Source organism: Gorilla gorilla, chromosome 2 (assembly GCF_029281585.2).
Source record: "Gorilla gorilla gorilla isolate KB3781 chromosome 2, NHGRI_mGorGor1-v2.1_pri, whole genome shotgun sequence".
In the NCBI taxonomy this organism is placed as follows: domain Eukaryota; kingdom Metazoa; phylum Chordata; class Mammalia; order Primates; family Hominidae; genus Gorilla; species Gorilla gorilla.
In genome coordinates, this window is record NC_086017.1 from 49,081,500 (window position 1) to 49,099,582 (window position 18,083).

An 18,083-nucleotide genomic window follows, 5' to 3' on the forward strand; every position below is an offset into this window, starting at 1 on the left:
TCACGCCACTGCACTCCAGCCTGGGTGACAGAGACTCCGTCTCAAAAAAAATAAAAATAAAAATAAAAATTTTTAAAAAGAGTTTTTGTTGCTTTCCAGAAATATGCTATGTACATTATTTACAGACACACACACCCTCATCCTACTAGACCTCTCTGGAGTCTTCATCTCAGCCCTGCCTCCCTTCCCCTTCCTAGACACACTTGCTTCCCTTGGCCTCAGGCACAGCTCTCTGTTCTCCTGTCTTACTGACTGCTCCTTTGGCAGTTCCTTTCCTGGCTCTATTTTATCTCTCAATCTCTAAATATTGGAGGGCCCCAGGACAGTGAACTGGGTCCACTTTTCTATCTGCCTCACTTCCTAAGAGATCCCTTCTCCAGCCTTATGGCTTTGCGGATCACCTTCACTGCTGGCTCCTGCGTCCCTGGCCTCCATGTGCCACTCCAGACCCGCTTGCAATCCTTCTCCTCCCTGCTCTGGGCTGGGGACTGACCCATACGTGCTGCATCCATGGGCTCCCTTGCTCTCTGGCTTCCCACGGACTTTGGAGGAGGGGTGGAGAGTGAGGTCAGGATATTTGTTCTCTCTGTAGGGTTGCCATGGACTGGCTGCATTTTTCCACCAAAGGCCTCAGCTCCTGTCAGTTGGCAACATACAAACTTGTCTATTAAAAGATAAATCCCAGGCTGGTGTGGTGACTCACGCCTGTAATCCCAGCACTTTGGGAGGCCAAGGCGGGTGGATCACCTGAGGTCAGGAGTTCGAGACCAGCCTGGCCAACATGGTGAAATGCTGTCTCTACTAAAAATACAAAAGTTAGCCAGGTGTGGTGGCGCACACCTGTAATCCCAGCTACTCAGGAGGCTGAGGCAGGAGAATCACTTGAACCTGGGAGGCGGAGGTTGCAGTGAGCCGAGATTGTGCCACTGCACCCCAGCCTGGGTGACAGAGCAAGACTCCATCTCAAAAAAAAAAAAAAAAAAAAAAAAAAAAGATAAATCCCCTTCCTTGGATGAAATCACATGAGTTTAGATGTTGTCTTCTCCACTCGGCTATCTTTTAGCTGTCTTTGTCCCCAGGTTCCAGCAACTCCCTCTTCTCACTCCTTCAGAACTATGGATGGTTAAGGCCCCACTGTTAATAGCCCTGGGGGCCTACACTGCCCTCCTGGTTTCTCTACATCCTGCTACTCTTTTCTAAAGGCTCCTTTTATTAAACCCTCCTCAAATTTCTCAATTCCAGGGTGCCAGCTGTCTCTCCCTGGGACCCTCTCTGCTACAAATTCCAAACAGCTCTCATGTTTCCATCACTCCTGAATTCCCAACCCATGTGAGTTCAGACTGATTCTTCACCCCGGTCCCCCAAAATCTTGCTCCTCCCACCAGCTTCCCTCTCCTGATGAAAGATAACTCCATGCTTATAGTTACACACTCCTCTTTCTCTCATACTTACATCTGGGGCTATCAGCAAATCCTATCAGCTCTACTATCAGAATGTACCCAGAAGAAGATCACTGCGTGACATCTCCTACCACCGTGGTCCAGCCCTGCTGTATCTCCCATGGTTGCAGCAGCCTCCTTCCTGGGCTCTCAGATTCTACCCTTGCCCCTCTGTAGTAGTCTCCACTCAGCAGCCAGAGGGATCCTTTAAAACCTAAGTCGAGTCATGTCACTTCTTTGTGCAAGACCCTCCAATGGCTATGAAAGCCAAAATCCTCACAAAAGCCTAGGAAGTCCTACCTGACCCTCCTCCTCCTCTCCTTCACTACCGTTCCTCCTACCACTGTGACCCTGCCTGCTCCTCTTCAGCTTTGCTGGCCTCCTGGCTGGTCTTTGTGTCCAAGTAAAATCCTGGGCACAGGCTAGGCCCTACACCGGGCAGATAGGTGACATTCTCTCCCATCATTCTGGTCTCTGCTCCCAAGTCAACTTGTCCCAGAGGCCTTCCCTGACCACCCAATCTAACATAGCACAACCCTGACATTTTCTGTACCCCTTGCTCTGAGTGAGTCTCCTCCAAAGCACTTGTCACCACTTGATGCATTTTATTGGTTTTCCCCCATCCCCATAAGCTGTTTTGTTCTCTGTTTTATTGCCAGTGTCTGCAATGTGCCATGCACTTTGTAGGTGCTCAAAACATGTCTGTTGAATGAATATATACCTTTAAGAAATGACCAGACCAGGTGTGGTGACTCACGCCTGTAATCCCAGCACTTTGGGAGGCTGAGGGGGGTGGATCTCTTGAGCCTAGGAGTTTAAGACCTGCTTGGGCAACATAGTGAGACCCCCATCTCTACAAAAAATTGAAAAATATTATCCAGGCATGGTGGCATGCACCGGTGGTCCCAGCTACTTGGAAGGCTGAGGTGGTAGGATCACTTAAGCCCAGGAGATCGAGGGTGCAGTGAGCCATGACTGCACCACTGCACTGCAGCCCAGGAGACAGAATAAGACCCTGTCACACACATACACAAAAAAGACCGTAATGGGGAACACAGAGCTGGCTCATAAACAGCTGCCTCATTCTTTTTCACAGCACATAGTATTCCAGAGTACGGATGTACCATGGCATTTTTTAGACTAGTTTCCTATGATGGACATCTAGGTGGGTTCTAACCTTCAGTATTTCAAATGATGCTGCTGAAAACTCTCTTAAGCATTTATCCTTGTATTTCTCAGTAGGATAAGTTCCTAGATGTGCGATTGTTAGGTCAAAAGGTATGCTCATTTAAAATTCTGATCATATTTCCAAGTTGTTCTCCAAACTGGCAGACCCGGCCAGTTCTCTCTCCCTGACAACAGTGGATAAACACTGCTGTTTCCCCATCTGCCCCAACACCATGCAGTATCAGACTTTTTGATCTTGGTCAATAAGGATCGGTATTTCTGTGTTCAGTCGGCATTTCTCTAATATGGTAGTGAAGCCTAGTTTCCTTTGGAACTTTTCCAGGGGTCACACCGGCCAAGGCCTGATTGGAGACGCCTGGGACCCTGCCGAGCTAGCGGGGGCGGGGGGGGGGAGGGGCGGAGGGGGAGGGGGCGGGGGCCCGCCTCCCGCCCCTGGCCGCGACAGCACCCACAACTCCGATCACTGCTCCTTCTTTTTCTGCGCTTTCCTTTCTCCCCCACAAGCTTCTGATTCTTGGAACCAGGCTCGGTGACCTCACGCGAGTGACTTCATATCCGGGACTTTCTGGGAATTCTCAGCAGCACTTTTTCGTAAGAAACGTAACTGGGGAGGCGCGGGGTGGGAAGGGGGTGGGAAGGGGGTGGTGGGCGGAGCTTTTGAGGAAGAAGAGAGAGAACAGCTCAGGGTCAGCTTCCTTTTTCCGATTAGGTCGGGTGGAGCTGGCAGGGCGGGCGGGCGAGCTGCAGCCAGCGAGACCCGAGTACCGCCCCCTTGGCCCGCAGCAGGGCACCCCCGCGCCTGCCTTCCGGGACGCAGGTGGGGGTTGGGGACACGGACCTCAGTCCTCATAGCTCCTGATTTGGGACCAGGGAGTGGTTCCTGAGGGTTCCCAGGCAAAGCCTCTGCTAGAGTTTTCTTAGGAAGTTAGCTGGGCATCTAACTAGGCAGCTCTGCCACAGGCTGGGGGGAGGGACAGCATAACCAAAACCAGAGCTCCATTATGATTTTTGTGGGCCCTAAGTACCTTTGCCTTAATGGGCTCCTTTTCCATAAAAAAAAATTTTAAAGTATATTTTACGGCTGTGGTGGTATAAAGCCGAATATGTTAATGTTATATATTCAAACAATTTCTTCGGCCTGAAAGTTTGATTTTCCCTTCTGATAGTAAAATGAGTTAAACATTTTCATGCTTCTAAAAGGATTGTGGACCCTAGGCAGTGTTGCCCCCTGTGCCGGATGGGTGAGTTGGCCCTGGGTAAAATCAGAGCGATGTGACACAGCCTGGAAAGAACATGAAAGGATCTAGAGGATAGAATTCTCCCCTCCTGGAGGAGGCCATAAACACAGTAACAGCTGCACAGGAAGGGCCTTGAATGACCTAAGAAGCGTGGATTTTAAGGCGACAGAGGTGGTGAGAAACTGCTGCAAGGCTGGATTGGAGGACTGATGGTTTGCGGGTGGCACTGGTGGTGGGGAGAGAAATGAGGAGGCTGTTGCTATGGTAGTCACATGTTGGAGCTCACAAATCAATGTGGAAATGAAGCAGGGGGCAAGGGGAAGACATACTTGGGAAGCCAAAGCCCACTGATATGAGGCAGTAATGCAGGGAGAAGCCTGGGCTATCTTCTCTGGCTTGGGTGAATGGCAGATGCTGCTACCCCTCTTGGAAAATAGGAAGACAGGAGGAGAACCTGTATGTGCTCCAGGACTTTGGGAAGATCAAATGGAAGGTCTTTCACAAATAACAAAGCAAGGAGATTTCGAGTAACTTCACAGGCTTGTGGGCAGCTTCAGGGCCACCTCTTGCCCAGACCCTGCAAGTTGGGGCACTTTCCTGCTCATTATGGCCTGGAGGACAAAACCACCTCACTTGGACATTTCCAGAATAAAGAATGGGGAAAAGCAGACTAGGTTTTCAATACCCTTTCAGTAGAAAACTGTCCCATAAACTCATTGGCTACCTACTTCTTAATCCCCAATAACTGTTTTTATGTGCACATCCCCACCCCCATAATAGGCTTGACTCCCACCCTCCAATACAAACACTGGGCTTTTTCCAGAGCAGATCAGGCCAAAAGCAAGGGCTGGGACAGGAAATACACTTACAGGGAGAAGAGCTGGGCCTGAATGACTCCTTGAAAGATAATCCTTCATGTATTCACTCTAAAACACGAATCTAGCACTTACTATGTGTTCTGGTACCATTCTAGCACTGGGGATGCAATAAAAATCAAATGAGACGTGGTTCTTCATGGAGATGCTACTTCAGTGGGGGGAAGACTGACTGTGGAGATGTCACTTTCCAAAGATGTATGCATGTTCTAGAATTTTGCCTCTTCCCTACCAAAAGGTGATGTCCAATACCCCCTTCCTTTCAATCTGGGCAGACTTGTGACTCGCTTGTAACCAACGGCATGTTGGTTGCAGATGTGATTTTTCATGACTTCTGAGACTAGATCATAAGAGGTGATATAGCTTCTGCCTTGTTAGATGGGACATGTCTTTGGAGCTACAACCTAGGAAGTTCGACAACCCAGAGATTGCCATGTTGTGAGGAAGCCCAGGCCACATGGAAAGGCCACACATGTGTGTTCTGGTTGACATCCCTGCTGATGTCCCAAACATTGTGGCACAGAAACAAGCCATGCCCACTGTGCTCTGTCCAAATTCCTGTTTGGGGTGGTTTGCTATGCAGAAATACTATCTAGAACACTAAGAAACAAGTGAATAAGTGAGCAAGATAATTTCATATTGTGAGAGGGAAATATGGGAAGACATAAAACAGCATGAAAATAAGGGCCTCTTTAGATGGGGGAAGGGGGGAGGACTGATCAGGAAAGGCCTTTCTGGAGAGACATTGGAACTGAGACCTGAGTGAGAAGGAGCTCAACCGCTAACCATCTGGGAGAAGAGACTTTCAGCCAGAGGGTTCATCAAGTACAAAGGTCTGGAGGCAGAAATCAGCTTGGTATGTTCTGAGAAGAGCAAGAAAGACAGTGTGACTAGGGTGATGTGGGTGAGAAGGAGAGTGGGGCCAACGAAGTTGGAGAAGAAGGCAGAGAGGCAAGTCATTCTGGTCCTACAGGTCACTGAGAGGAGTTTGGATTTAAGACTGAGTGAGCTGGGGAGCCGGTGGAGGGTATTATGCAGGAGTGACTGGATCTGGTAAATTCTTAGTAAGAGTTCTGGCTGCCTGGTGGAGGACAGAGCGTAAGGACACACAGGGCAAAGGGAGGAGGACCATTGGGGAGGCTATGGCAGTGCCTAATCCCCCAGGGAAGGGAGGATGGACGGTGGCCTGAGACATGGTGATGGCGGTGAAGATGGGGACTGGTGGACAAATTCCGGACCCAGAGGCAATGACAGAGAGCACCAGGGAGGGAGGAGGCGCCCAGTCCTGCAGGTCCCGGGCAGGATCTAGACGTGGGTGAGGACAGGAACCCTGTATCCGTCTGGAATCCGAAGGGAGCCTCAGCGAGAGGGCTGGCCAGTACGGCGCGTCCTGGCGCCCGGCGTCTGCACTGCAGAGCCAGTCCCTGGCTGCACGCCTGCCGGGCGTCTCCCAGCAACAGCCGCCGCCGCCCGAACGTTCTGAACTCGGCGGCCCCTTAGGCCTCATCGTCACCTTGGCGACGGCCGGCGGGAACACGCCCTGCGGGCTCCGGGGGCGGGGTCTGGGCGCCATGCGCTCCGCCTCCCGCGGGGTGCGCCTTCAGCCCCGCCCGCCCCCGCCCCTCCTCGGCGGCACGCGTGGCCGCAGGTGTGCAGGGCACCGGGAGGGGCCTCGCCGAGAAGCCGCTTCTCTCCTCTGTGCACGCCGCCGCCGGCGCGCACCACCGGCCCAGTCGCCTCTCCCCACTGTTCCCCCTAGGCCGCCACCTCCAACCAATCGGACTGGCTCTTCTGTCATTCGGGTCACCTCCGCTGAGACGCCTTCCCTGACCACCCAAGTTGAAGGAACTGCTAACCTTTTCTCTTGGACTTTGTTTTTTATTTCCTTCACAGTATTTCTCCCCTCTAAAATTATCTTGTCTGCTTCTACCTATATTGCCTTCCCTCTTGAAACCGAAGCTCCATAAACTGAGGCACAAATTCTGCCTTGTTCGTCTCTGTTCTCAGCACTCTGAACAGAACCTGGCATGAATGAGGTGCTCAATAAAAGTTACTTGGATGAATCGGCAGATTTACTCAATCATTTCATACTTTATGCATTCATTTATTTGACATTTATGGAGCGCCCTCTAGGCACTTGTGGTAAAGACGTACCAAGATGAATGAGACAGGGACCCCCCTGGAGGTAAGAAAGAAGATATATATATTTTTAAAATTACAATAATACTAAAAGTGAGTGTCTTGGAGTTCCAGATGCCAGGCATAGCTTCAAGCACTTTATACTGCCTAGTGTTCCATTATTGGAACGCTAAGCATGTGGGTGTTATTTATGCGACTGCTCAAGGTCATTGCCAAGGTCTGATTACAAAAATTCAAAAAATTGCGACCTCAGGCATAAATGGGTTAATTCACTTAATCTTCACAATAGTAGGTAATATAGCTGTGCCCACTTTACAGATGAGAACATTGAGGAGAACAGTCATGCTATATAGGCCACTGAGCCCTGTAATCAAGTGAGATCCCACAGAAGGCAGGGGATCAACAAGATTCATGTACCAGGCCCAAGCAGGTGGATTTGGTACCTTGATTATTCTTGACACAGCACAGTCTCCCACGGGGCACAGGCTCCTTCCAGATCAGAGCTGTGTTGTCCCAAAGGAACCCTACCCATATTGGCTGAGCAGGCAATGAGGGACCTGTGAGGGTTGTGGAAGATTGGGCCCTGGGCTAGGGGTAGGCTAGGGGCCTGTCTCTTCCATTGAAGCAAAGTGTGGGTGACTTTCCACATAAACTTGGTGTGAGGCAAACCTAGTTTCAAACACCTGGGTATCCAGGAAACCCAGGAACTAAATTTATTCCACTTCGGGGTCTCTGCAAGTGCTGTTCCCTCTACCTAGCATGCTTCCTCCCTCAATTTTCACATAGTTGCTCTTTGTCATTTAGATCTCAGCTGAGGTGTTTTTTTCTTAGAGAGCCCTGCCTTGGCCACTCCGTCTAAGGCAATCACCTGCCATTGTCATATGACCATATTTTAAGACTCTTATCCCAAAGTGGGAGAGTGGCCTAGTCAGATGCATCACCCTATTCCTGATCTAATTTTTCTTATTTATTGTCTCTCTGTCTCCTCATTCTAAAAAGTTCCCTGAAAGCGGGACCCCGTTGGACCTCACCTCTGTGTCCCCACTGCCTAGAACAGGCCTGGAATACAGAAGATGCTTAGTGATTTTTGAAAGACAGCATGAAAAGGGCCCTTCACCAAAACATCCTGACTTTCCAGGCCAGGATCTGTGCACTTCATTTCTCAGGAACCACTGCTTGGCACACAACACCTGGGCTGAACAGGCAGAAGTGATCCAGCCATCTTGGGCACAGGAATTCTCCTGGCGTGAGTTCCTCCCGCTTCCCAGTCCTGACTGGGCTGCTCTCCAGCTCTGGGGCAGGATTCTAAGAACCCCTCCAGGATGGTATTCAAGAACATCCAGGAGGCGAGGTCGAGATAGGGCAGCACTGTGTGTGTGTGTGTGTGTGTGTGTGTGTGTGTGTGATGGGGATAGGGGCAAGGAGAATAGAAGTGTGGGCAGGGCATTTCTGGTTGCCAGCCAAGATGGTGGAGAAGGGGTGGCTTTTAGAGCCTTCCCACACTGCTGTTGCTAGGAACACGAGGCACCTGGAGGTTGTGGCTGTTTTCTCCCCCTGCAGTGGGAACACATACTGGAACAGATGTACACACAGTCAGACATGCACAAAGTAGAGAATAAAACTTGGATTTATTCAGACCGTATGCTTCTCATTTGGGGTGCAGAGTGGGGGACAGTCATGGGGACAGAGAAAGGCAGTGCATTTGGCTTCTAGGGACATGCTGATTGCTGACTCTTTGTGTGACCTTTGGGCCACCAGATGACCAGCTGAATGATGGAGATGGTAATGAAGGGGCTGGCGGCCAGGTTCTTCTGGAGACCTCACAGTGATTCCAAACAAAGACCAACGCTGTGTCCAGTTGGCTCTGTTCCTCTCCAGGGATTAAGGAGCAGATGGCTGGGAACACTCAGACTAATTAAAGAAATAAAAACTCTGGGTAGAGGGACACTCTGGGGGGCTCCAATTCAGGCAGTGGTGTGCAAATTCACACATGTCGATGCGTGGGCCAGGCCTGTGTGAAAAACATGTGTGTCTGTACATATTACATCCTCCACAAGCAGCTGGGAGCCCCCATCCTACCCCCACGCCCATGCAACTCTGTGGGCCTCCTCCAGACCTTTCTTTTTCCATTTGGAAGAACTGGGCCTATTGAAAGAACTGCGAAAGGGAAATGGCCCACAGTAATCCTCTGAAGATGCCATTTCCTCTTGGTCCTTCTCCAGTGTGCAGGAGGCAGGTACCCACTTCAGTCCTGGGGCAGTGGAGGCCAGGAACAGGTGGCAGGTGTGGTGGGAGGCGGTGGGCCTCACTGGGCAGCTGGCTGGGAGTAGCTGCAGGACACCTGCACCGTCTCAGCTTCTGTCAGGTCACTGCTGAACCCAGCTGGGCTGTGCAGGAACTGCCTCAGCAAGGGGGAGGCGTGGAGCCCGAGGTGGGAGCCTGGGTTCCTGGGTGGCTCTGCCTGCTCTGTGACTGTGGTGGAAGACATGAGGACTGTGTTCCCAAACTGGTCCACCTCCTCATACTGTTCAGTCACGGTTCTCATGGCTCCATAGTGTTGTGAGCTCCCTGGCCCCGTCTGTAGCTCCAGAACACTCTTTTGCCGCCCTCTGGGCAGGGGACTGGCTGAGGGAGGGGCAGGCTCAGGTTGCACAGAGCACTGGGTGACGTCCTTCTTCCCAGTTTTGTCTTGGACACCTTTCTGGTGGAGCAGGGCCTGGCCTGTGTCCTGAGCCAGTTGTGTGCTTTTCACTGAGACATCAGGGTTGCCCTTAAAGCTGGGAGTCTCTAGAGGCTTCCTTGTGGCCGACTGGATGGAGATAAATGTTGGGGAGGAGGGTGAATCGCGGCTGGAAGGTAAGACCCGAGGAGGGCACAAATCTTCTCTTGATGTCTCCTGCCTCCTGGTGGAAGGGGCAGTTGAGGCTGTGTGACCTCTGGCCTCTGTGTGATTTCTGATCTTGACTTTACTCTGGGCCTCAGTGTGGCATCCAACCTTGGCTTGGTTCTTGACTGCGGTTTGACCCCCGACCTCCTGGCCTGAACCACTGGGCCTGGCGCTACTGCTGACTGTGACACTGATCTTGTGGGCACTGTGGTCTTTTGGAGGTCCCTGGAAATGGCCTCTGGCACTGGCCTCAGGCTGGAGGCTAGACATGGAGCTGAGTGCCTTGTGCACAGCCTCTTCAATGTCCAGCAGCCTTGCCAAGGTCTGTTCCTTCAGTTGAGCAACTTCCGTGCTGACCCGTGTCAGCTCCCCAAAGGCCTGCTCCACTGAGGCCTCAGGCTTTTGGTGGGCAGCAGGAGCCTGAGGAGCAGCCCCTCCCAGCTGGGGCACGGCCTCAAAGAGCCTCCGCAGGGCCTGCACGTCCACACTGCTTGCGGCCTCCTTCTCCAGGGCTTGCACCTGGTTCAGGAGGCCCTGGAGCTCTTTCTGGTTTCTTTGCAGACTGTCAGGGCTCTCAGGGGCCCCTTGGTGGGAACCTTCCATGGGCTGCTCTCCTGAGGGGCTGGGGCCCCACTGTGGTGAGGTGGGATCACGGTTGAGGACATTGAGCTTGGGGGGCTCAGAGCTCTGGGCATTGCTGCCTGTAGCCTGATTCTTGGTGGGCCTGGGGGCCATGGTGCTGAGGCCATGTTGTAAGCTGGGCTGGCTATGTCCACTGGGACATCTGGCCAGAGGTATGTGGCCCTGGCCTACAGTGGTGGGAACCTTGGCTGGCTGAGGGATGGCTGTATCTCTCTCACCTCGTTGGTGTTCTCTTTGCCCCACCTCCGAGGAAAAGCTGGGAGACAGAGACAAGGGCTTGGGCAGCCTCTGAGGAGGGTGGCTCTGGGTTAGGTGTGCAGGTTTAGGAGGCAGCTGTGGCTTCTTCTTTGGGGGCATGGTGGGCTCCAGTTTTGGGGTCTTTGTCTGTGACCCTCCAGGGGTTCTCTGGCCAGCAGGGCTGCTGTGGGAGTGAAGAAGGGGGTCCTTCAGGGGCTCAGAGGCCTGCTGGATGGAGTCCTCATCACGGTGGGCTCCGGCTGGAAAGTCAGGTCCTGTCACAGCAGCTGAGAGAGTAGGAGGAGGAGGAACAAAGGCATTATGGGGGTGCGGGCTGGCACCTGCAGCTTGGGGCCCAGAGGCCAGAGTGTGGCGGCCTAGAGGGGCAGTCTTCAGGGTGGTCTCTGCAGCTTGGAGCCCCCCTGGGCAGACTTCTGCCATCGCCTTCCCTGGTGGCCCCCAGGCCATCTGTGTGCAGCCCCCAGGCTCCTCCCGCCCTGGCCCAGTACTCTGACCTGGGCCTCCCTGGAGTGGGCGGGGAGCCTGGACTGAGAGGGCAGTCTCCCTGTGCCTTGACTGGGGTTCCCTCTGAGAAGGCTGGACACCCCCAGGTGGGTCAAAGGTCCTCACAGGATGAGCGGTGTAGATGCCGTCCTGAATTGTCACCCACCCCCCAGGCAGCCCTCTGGGTAGTGCTTGCTCTTCCCTACTGACCTTTCTGGGGGCTGCTGGGATCCGGGGATCACTTCCACCCCCAGGCCTTATGTTGCTTTGGGTAGCCCCAGCTTTCCGAAGACCGCCCTGGATGGGGTTGGAAGTGGCTGTTGGGGTGGGGCCCTGCTTGTGCTTGTTGAGAACTTGCTGGTGCAGGCTCTGGGCTTCAGCTGTTGCCATCCGCAGACTCTGCATGGCGGCCAGGAGGTCTGGGGCCCCAGGCCCCGGAGGGGTAGTCGTGGCTCTTTCTGACTTTCCCAAGGCTGCCATCCCTTTCTGTCCAGAGTGACTGTCTTCCTGCTTTTCTGTGTTTTGCAATTGGGCTGGTGCTGCAGCTTCCCCAGCCAGAGGGACTGCCTTTCCAATGGCCTGAGGAGGGCAAGGGGTGGCCCCTGAGGCTCTCAGATGCCCCATCCCCATGCTGGGGTCCAGTGGGGGAACATGGATGATGCTCTCAGTTGGGGGCAGGCTCTGGGCCCCCTCGCTGGCTGGCACTGGACTGGGGTCAGCCGGGGGCTCCCACCGCAGACTGTGCAGGCCACTCAGGTTTCCTTTATCTATGCAGCTGGCCAACAGCTGCACGCTGCTCCTCTGAGAGGCCTTGCTAGTTAGCCGGGGCTGCAGAGAGTAGGCAGTCAGTGCAACCAGGCCCTGCTCTGTCTCCTGCATCACCAGCCCAGTCCTTGCCATGGAGGTCCCAAGACCGCAAGCCAGCAGCTGCTGGAGCTCAGGGTCCATGTCTTCAATATTCCCACTGCTGCCTGGAGTTGGCAGCCTCAGCGGCTTGAGTTGGAGCTGGCCAGTTGGGTCTTCCTGCACCAGCAGCCCCTGCTGGTCCACATCTGGCCGGCGCAGGACTTGACAGATGATCCTGGGAAGTTCACCTGACACCAGCTCCTCCTTTCGTATATAGGGGTGCCCCTGCCCTGTGCCCGAGAGCACATACTTGGCAAGACAGAGCTCCCCTGGCCCTCGGGCCTCCATGAGGATGCCTCCATGGTGCAGGATGCCAGGTGTGGCATGCAGAGTCCGCAGGGTCCCCTCAGCTGCAGTCTCCTGGCTCTCTTGCATCCTGTTGCCTGAAGGGCTCATGGGCTGCTCTTCCAGGAGGTTGCCCCCTTGGATGCTCTCAGCTGCCAGGGAGCCCATGGGACAATTCTCGAAAAGCCAAGTGAACTTGTGGACAGAACCCGTGGGGATGGACCCAGCGATTACCCGGGGCTCCTGTTCTTCCTTCTTGCCTGCCTCCAGGGCCTGAAAAACCTCTTTCTGACGAGACACCTGCCCTGAAGGGATCTCCACACGGCTGCAGTATCTCACAGGCCCTCTTCCACAGGGACGGCCTGAGGCCTGAAGAGGCTCGGTCTCAAAGACATGTCTGTCTGTCTGTCTTTCCCCAGCCGGGACCTGGCTAACCTGCAGGTGCTGCTCCCTGGAGCCCACTGGCCTGTCCACAGGTTGGGGCTTGAACATCCAGGTGCAGGACTGTGCCTCAGCCTTGGCTGTGGGATCTGTGACCTCTGACCCCTGCTTTTCGGCCAACTCACTCATTGGGCAAGTCTCGAACAACCACCGGATGGTCTGCACATCGCCCTTTGGGGGTGCCTCAGGCTGGGTGTCTCCCTGACTCTTCCCTTCTTCTTTCTGTCGTTCCTGCTGCTCCCGTTGGTGGATCATCTCCAGGGGCTGGGTCTCAAAAAGCCACCGAGCTGTGCCAACGTCCCCAGCCACCACTTCCTGCCGGGTGATGCCCCGCACCACGTCGATGGTACTGGGGCTTCGGCCGAGCTGGTCTAGGGGCTGTGTCTCAAACATCCACCTGTAGCCCTGCACATCACCTCCGACTATCTGCTCTCTGCTAACAGAGGTCAGGGCATGGAGGCGGCCCTTGCTGTCCTGCATGGCATACACTGGGGACCCTATGCCCTGGGCCTGCCCAGCAGAATCAGTTCCTTCTTCTCTGCTTGGACTCCCATGGGCCAGAACCTCACCCTGTCCAATGCTGTCCAAGGGAAGGGTCTCAAAAAGGTTCTTAAAAGTCTTCACATCCCCCTTTAGCCCATCCCTCTGGGGGGCACTCTGAGAGAAGGGCAGTGCTGAGGAGCTGTCACTGGATAGATGCCCCTCATCGTCCTGGGGATCCACTCGCTGTAGGTGACCCACTTGGACCTTGTCTCTGAAAGCATCCAGGGGCTTTGTTTCAAATAGCCACAGGGTGGAGCGGACATCACCAGGGACCACTTCCTCCTTGGGTGGGGCCTCTGCTCCAGCCTCTTTGTCCCCCTTCAGAGTGTCCAGTGCTCGGGTCTCAAACAGATGCCGCTGCTGCTGAACATCTGGACCAGGTGGGATAAGGTCTGGGGATGGCTGGAAGTCCTTCTCATCTACCAAGATCTCCCGGATGGCATCCAGGGGCTGCGTCTCAAAGATCCAGCGAGTTGCACTGACGTCTGGCCGGGCCCCCTCCTCCAGGGAAATCCCCCGGATCACCCGCACCTGGCTGGGGTCCTGGTTGATGGCGTCCAGAGGCCGGGTCTCAAAGAGCCAGCGGGCAGACCTCACTGCGTTGCTTTGGATCTCCTCCCGGCATGCGGCCTTGACCTCATGGATGGCGCCCTCTGCATCCTGGATGGCACAGAGGGGCTCGGTTTGGAAGAGCTTCACTGTCTTTTTCACATCACCCTTCAGCTCCTGGATCTCTGAGCGCAGTTCCAAGGGGCTCTGCTCCTGCAGGGAGGGGCGGGAGCCCAGGCGGTCCAGCGGCCGCGTCTCAAAGAGCATCCTGGTACCCTGCACATCTCCGCTGGCTGCAGGCTCCCTCACAGTGGCCTCCAGTTCCTTGGCCTGCCCTGTCAGCTCGTCCAGTGGCTTTGTCTCAAATAGCCAGCGGGCTGCACGAACATCTCCTCCACCTGGCTGGGGCCTGGTTGGCTCCTGGTCTGTGCTGTTGGCAAAGGAGCCTTCCTCAAACTTGCGGGAGGTGGCCTGGACATCACCACACAGCACGGGCTCCTTGGCAGCTGGCCTCTCGTGATCTCCAATGGCATCCAGTCTCCAGTTCTCAAAGATCCAGCGCATGCACTGAACGTCACCCTCGGTGGGTTCCTCAGAGCCCAGGACCTCAGCCAGATCCTCGGCCACAGCCTCAGCCAGATTCTTGCGGAGCTCAGGGTGGATGTGCCTGTAGAGGCGGCGGAGCTCACTAGCTTGCCGCTGCTGATGGAACTTGGAGAAGGATTCCTTGGGTGGCGGCAGTGGCAGGTCCTCCAGGGCTGGGGGTGGAGGGAGGGGCAGGTCCTCTGCAGTTGCCATCCTCATGGTTGGTGTGGGGGCCACCTGTGTCTGGGTGTCGGCCATCCTTCTGAGAAGAAGGGGCAGAGATGAGGATGGGATTGGGGGCCTTAGATCTAGATGTTCAGCAGGGTAGAGGCTGGATGCTGGGAGAAATGGTAGTAAACAGGGCTCAGAGTCAGAGTAGCTCTGGGTGACTTACGCTTAGAGACTCCTTCCCTCTCTCTATGTGCCTGGCCTGGGCTTCACTTCGCTGCCTGCATGGTTTGTGGGCAACAGGTCTTGAACTTAGGACATGGACCCATTAATCATAGTGGGTTCCTGCTTTCCCTACATCTCATGCGTTGCTAGGGAGTGACCATGGTACCACTGGACATGAGACACTTTCCTTTAGCTCCATAAGGGATGCATAAACCTCCAGTGGGCAAACTGGACATGCCCCATCCTCGCCTTCCTTTGTTAAAAATCAGTGTTTCCCTGGAAGACTGCCAGGGGAGTGGCCTGGGGGAATCCTGACTTTTGGAGTCCCAGCCTTGGAGAGGCAGGTCTCTAAACTGGTGACTGATTTCCTATGGAGACGAGATTCCTTTGCAGAACACCAGAGGGCAGACTTGCCACGTTGACCTGGAACGCTGCCTAACTTTTACCTCTTGGCTGTCAATGCACTCCAACCTTTCCCAGGCCCAAGGAGGCAAGCAGAGGCCAACAGCCCATGCTAGAGCGGAAGCAGCTGAGAATCAGGGCTGGGAAGCTGCTCATCAGATATCTCGTGCTTAGGCCAGATCCAAATTCTGAATATCTGGTCAGGGTTTTCTGCATTATACTCGAAGACTGAGAATGTCTGAGCTAGGGGGATCTCAAAGGTCTTTTAGCACAATCATTTATAAATAAAGATGAGGGAACTTAGGCCCAGAGTCAGATCTTGGTGAACAAATGGAAGGCCGTGCTGGCTTGGGGTCCCTAGACTACATTTAGGGCATGGCCTCAAGAAATGAGGGTAGCAGGTGTAAAGCTTTCTTATTGGCCATAGAACCCGTCTATTCCCCAGCAGGCACCCCTGGGAGGATATGAGGGTGACAACAACCAGGGAGAGGACCATGGGATCAGGGTCCTTTCTGCAGAGACAGCCCTGCCTCTTGCTCCTGGAGACCGCTCTCTAAGCAAGCAAGTACAGCTTCAGGGGCTCGGACTCAGGGGGCTTCAGGCTAAGCCCTACCCCAGCAGGCCTCATGGCCACCCCAGCTCAGCCTCTCCCCAGCTACACCCCCGCCCCTCAATGGCCTCCCACCCCTCAAGCCCTTCTCTGGTCTCTGTCCATGTATGTCTTATCTCTCTTGTGACAGGTGTACTAACAGTCCCCAGAGGCCAGTAGGGAAAGAATGGGAAGCATGTGCCCCCTCCTGCTGCCCCTGACCCACTGCTCTGCACCACACAGGGTGCTAAATATAGCTGAGGTCCTGGCCTCAGAACAGCAGCCCTGGGCTCAGAGGGAGGCTGAGGCCCAGCCAGTGGGGACCCTCAGTACCCTTGGCTCACCTCATCTCCTTCATTAGGCTGGGCTCCCCTATCCTGCCTCCTGGGCTGGTGTCAGGCCCCTGGGCTGCAGGCCAGCCAGGTGCTAGAACCTGGACACCTTCCCTGGCCAAAGGAGTCTGCACTGGGGGGAGGTACTGGAAGTAAGTGGGGCAGGACTTCCTCCCTATGGCTACCTCAGAAGGAGGAGAGAGGAAACTGAGACCTGCTGACCCCATGCCCACCCTGGCATGTCCACCAAAGACATCAGAACCTTTGGGGAATGTGAGCTCTGAAACCTGCAGCCTGAGTCTCATCAAAGCTCTGGGTGGTTTTCTTTCATTTCTGAGCTCCAATGAGGAACCCCTGCCCAAGGCAAACCTGAGCCTGTCTCCACCTCTACTCCATCCTGTCACCACCAGGGTGGCCTGAGCAGATGGCATGTGCAGACCATCAGCTTCACCCCACCCCCGCCCCCAGGAATTTCCAGAATCTCTGCTAAGGCCACAGACAGTTATTATCATGGAGTCCAGGGATGTCAGGCCTAAGGACCCTCAGAGGTCACTCGATCTAAACCCCTTATTGTTCAAATAGGGAAACAGAGGCCCAAAGAGGGGAAAAGAGCTGTCCAAGGAGGCTCAGCAAGGCAGTAGCAAAGCCTGAAGCATGTCTCCTGACTCCTGGCCTTCCCACCACCATCTTTGCCTGGCTTGAGACTCCTGGGGCAAGTGTAGAGTCGGGACAGAATTCATAACTGGGACCAGACTTAGGTGGGGTGAGCTCCAAGAACTGTCCTAGAGCTTGGTCTCCTAGGGCTGGGCCAGCCTCTCAGGATGGTCCCCCTGCTGTCCTCAGGTCACCTCCTCCTTGGCCCAGCTGGCTCCATATGTCTTTACATCTGGGCAAATTCAGATCTGGTCTCCCTCCCCTGAGCCCCCCAGATCTGCCCTGGGGGCTTTCCCACTGGGCAAGACTATGGACATGGGCAGAGTCCGAATTCCACCCCAGATTTTAGGCTATGATATGTAGGGAGCTGGGCTCCGGCCAGCCCCTGGGAGCTATCCCTGGGCCAGATATGCCAAGAGTGTCATCCACAACAACTAGGCATGGGGCTTGTTCTAGCAATGCACACTCAGGCCTACTTACAGCCCCCTGCCCCCACCTCTTTTCTGTTCCTCCTTCCTCCAGATCCTGGGCCTGCCTGAAGCTTCCCTGGGAGGAAGCCCTGAAGCCTGAGGCACTCCATACCTGTATTTTAGAAATCACAACTCCAGGCCTTTCTGGATCATGCCAGCCTGGCTGGAGCCTGTCCTTTCTGCTCGCTTCAGGCCTGTGGCAGCCACTCTGAGAGCTCCCATGGGGCTCACGCTGTCTTTACCTCCTTTGTGGGTTCTTTATGTCTGAGACTTCCACTCACCTCCTCCCATGCATGCCCCTCAATCTCCTTCCCCTACTCAGAGCCATCCCTAATACGTCCATTTCAGAAGGAGAGGGGATCCCAGCTGTGAAAGCCAGCCTTGCTGTGGAAGGATGGAGAGGTAGGTTACTCACCGAGGGTCTCTCTTGGCTGATGGGGTGTTTGTGGTCTGTAGCAGCTGTGGTCTCAGGGTTCGTCGTTCCTCTGGAGGTTCTTGTTCAAATTGGTTCTGTTCTGCTGGCTCCAACAGACACCTTCTTGCTGCCCTGGCTCCAGGTCTCTGTCCCCTGCCAGCCCCAGCAGCTGCCTTTATCTTGCTGGCTAGTGGGTGGGCCGTGGTGGGGGCGGGTAGGAGAGGCTATGTTCAGAGTATTAAGTGGTTCGGTTATTTTTAGGTCTTGTGGAAGTCACTCTTCCATCCTGGGGAATCAGTTACATGTCCTTTGGGCTGGGGAGGGGAAACAGAGGGGGAGAAGCTTCATTCATCCAGAGTCTGATCTGGGG

General features: G+C 54.6%; 2 protein-coding genes across 5 annotated transcripts; one reads left to right on the forward strand and one right to left on the reverse strand.

Moving 5' to 3' along the window:
- Positions 1–510: 510 nt before the first annotated feature.
- On the forward strand, positions 511–6,803 carry LOC129532507 (uncharacterized). The gene is made up of 4 exons (XM_063703459.1): positions 511–562; positions 3,337–3,444; positions 6,094–6,388; positions 6,500–6,803. Exons 1-4 carry the CDS (start codon positions 511–513, stop codon positions 6,705–6,707), a joined length of 663 nt encoding a protein of 220 aa, XP_063559529.1. The 3' UTR covers positions 6,708–6,803.
- Positions 6,804–8,487: 1,684 nt separating this feature from the next.
- On the reverse strand, positions 8,488–17,863 carry XIRP1 (xin actin binding repeat containing 1). Of its 4 annotated transcripts, XM_019024449.4 has the most exons (3): positions 17,714–17,863; positions 11,360–14,796; positions 8,488–10,932 (listed from the first exon to the last, which is right to left on the reverse strand). In XM_019024449.4, exons 2-3 carry the CDS (start codon positions 14,714–14,716, stop codon positions 10,924–10,926), a joined length of 3,366 nt encoding a protein of 1,121 aa, XP_018879994.4. In that variant the 5' UTR covers positions 14,717–14,796; positions 17,714–17,863; the 3' UTR covers positions 8,488–10,923. The 4 variants fall into 4 exon arrangements, with proteins under 4 accessions (XP_018879994.4, XP_018879992.4, XP_055237301.2 ...); XM_019024447.4 differs by having other exon boundaries at positions 8,488–14,796; XM_055381326.2 differs by having other exon boundaries at positions 8,488–14,717; positions 17,714–17,854.
- Positions 17,864–18,083: the final 220 nt, after the last annotated feature.

What these genes read in the sequence shown, in the direction of transcription:
- LOC129532507 (XM_063703459.1), top strand. Translation starts at nt 511, where the DNA reads ATGGGCTCCCTTGCTCTCTGGCTTCCCACGGACTTTGGAGGAGGGGTG. An exon ending in CTTTGGAGGAGGGGTGGAGA is followed by an intron (nt 563 to 3,336) that starts GTGAGGTCAGGA and finishes TTTTCCGATTAG; the next exon opens with GTCGGGTGGAGCTGGCAGGG. An exon ending in GGCGGCACGCGTGGCCGCAG is followed by an intron (nt 6,389 to 6,499) that starts GTGTGCAGGGCA and finishes TGTTCCCCCTAG; the next exon opens with GCCGCCACCTCCAACCAATC.
- XIRP1 (XM_019024447.4), bottom strand. Translation starts at nt 14,716, where the DNA reads ATGGCCGACACCCAGACACAGGTGGCCCCCACACCAACCATGAGGATG.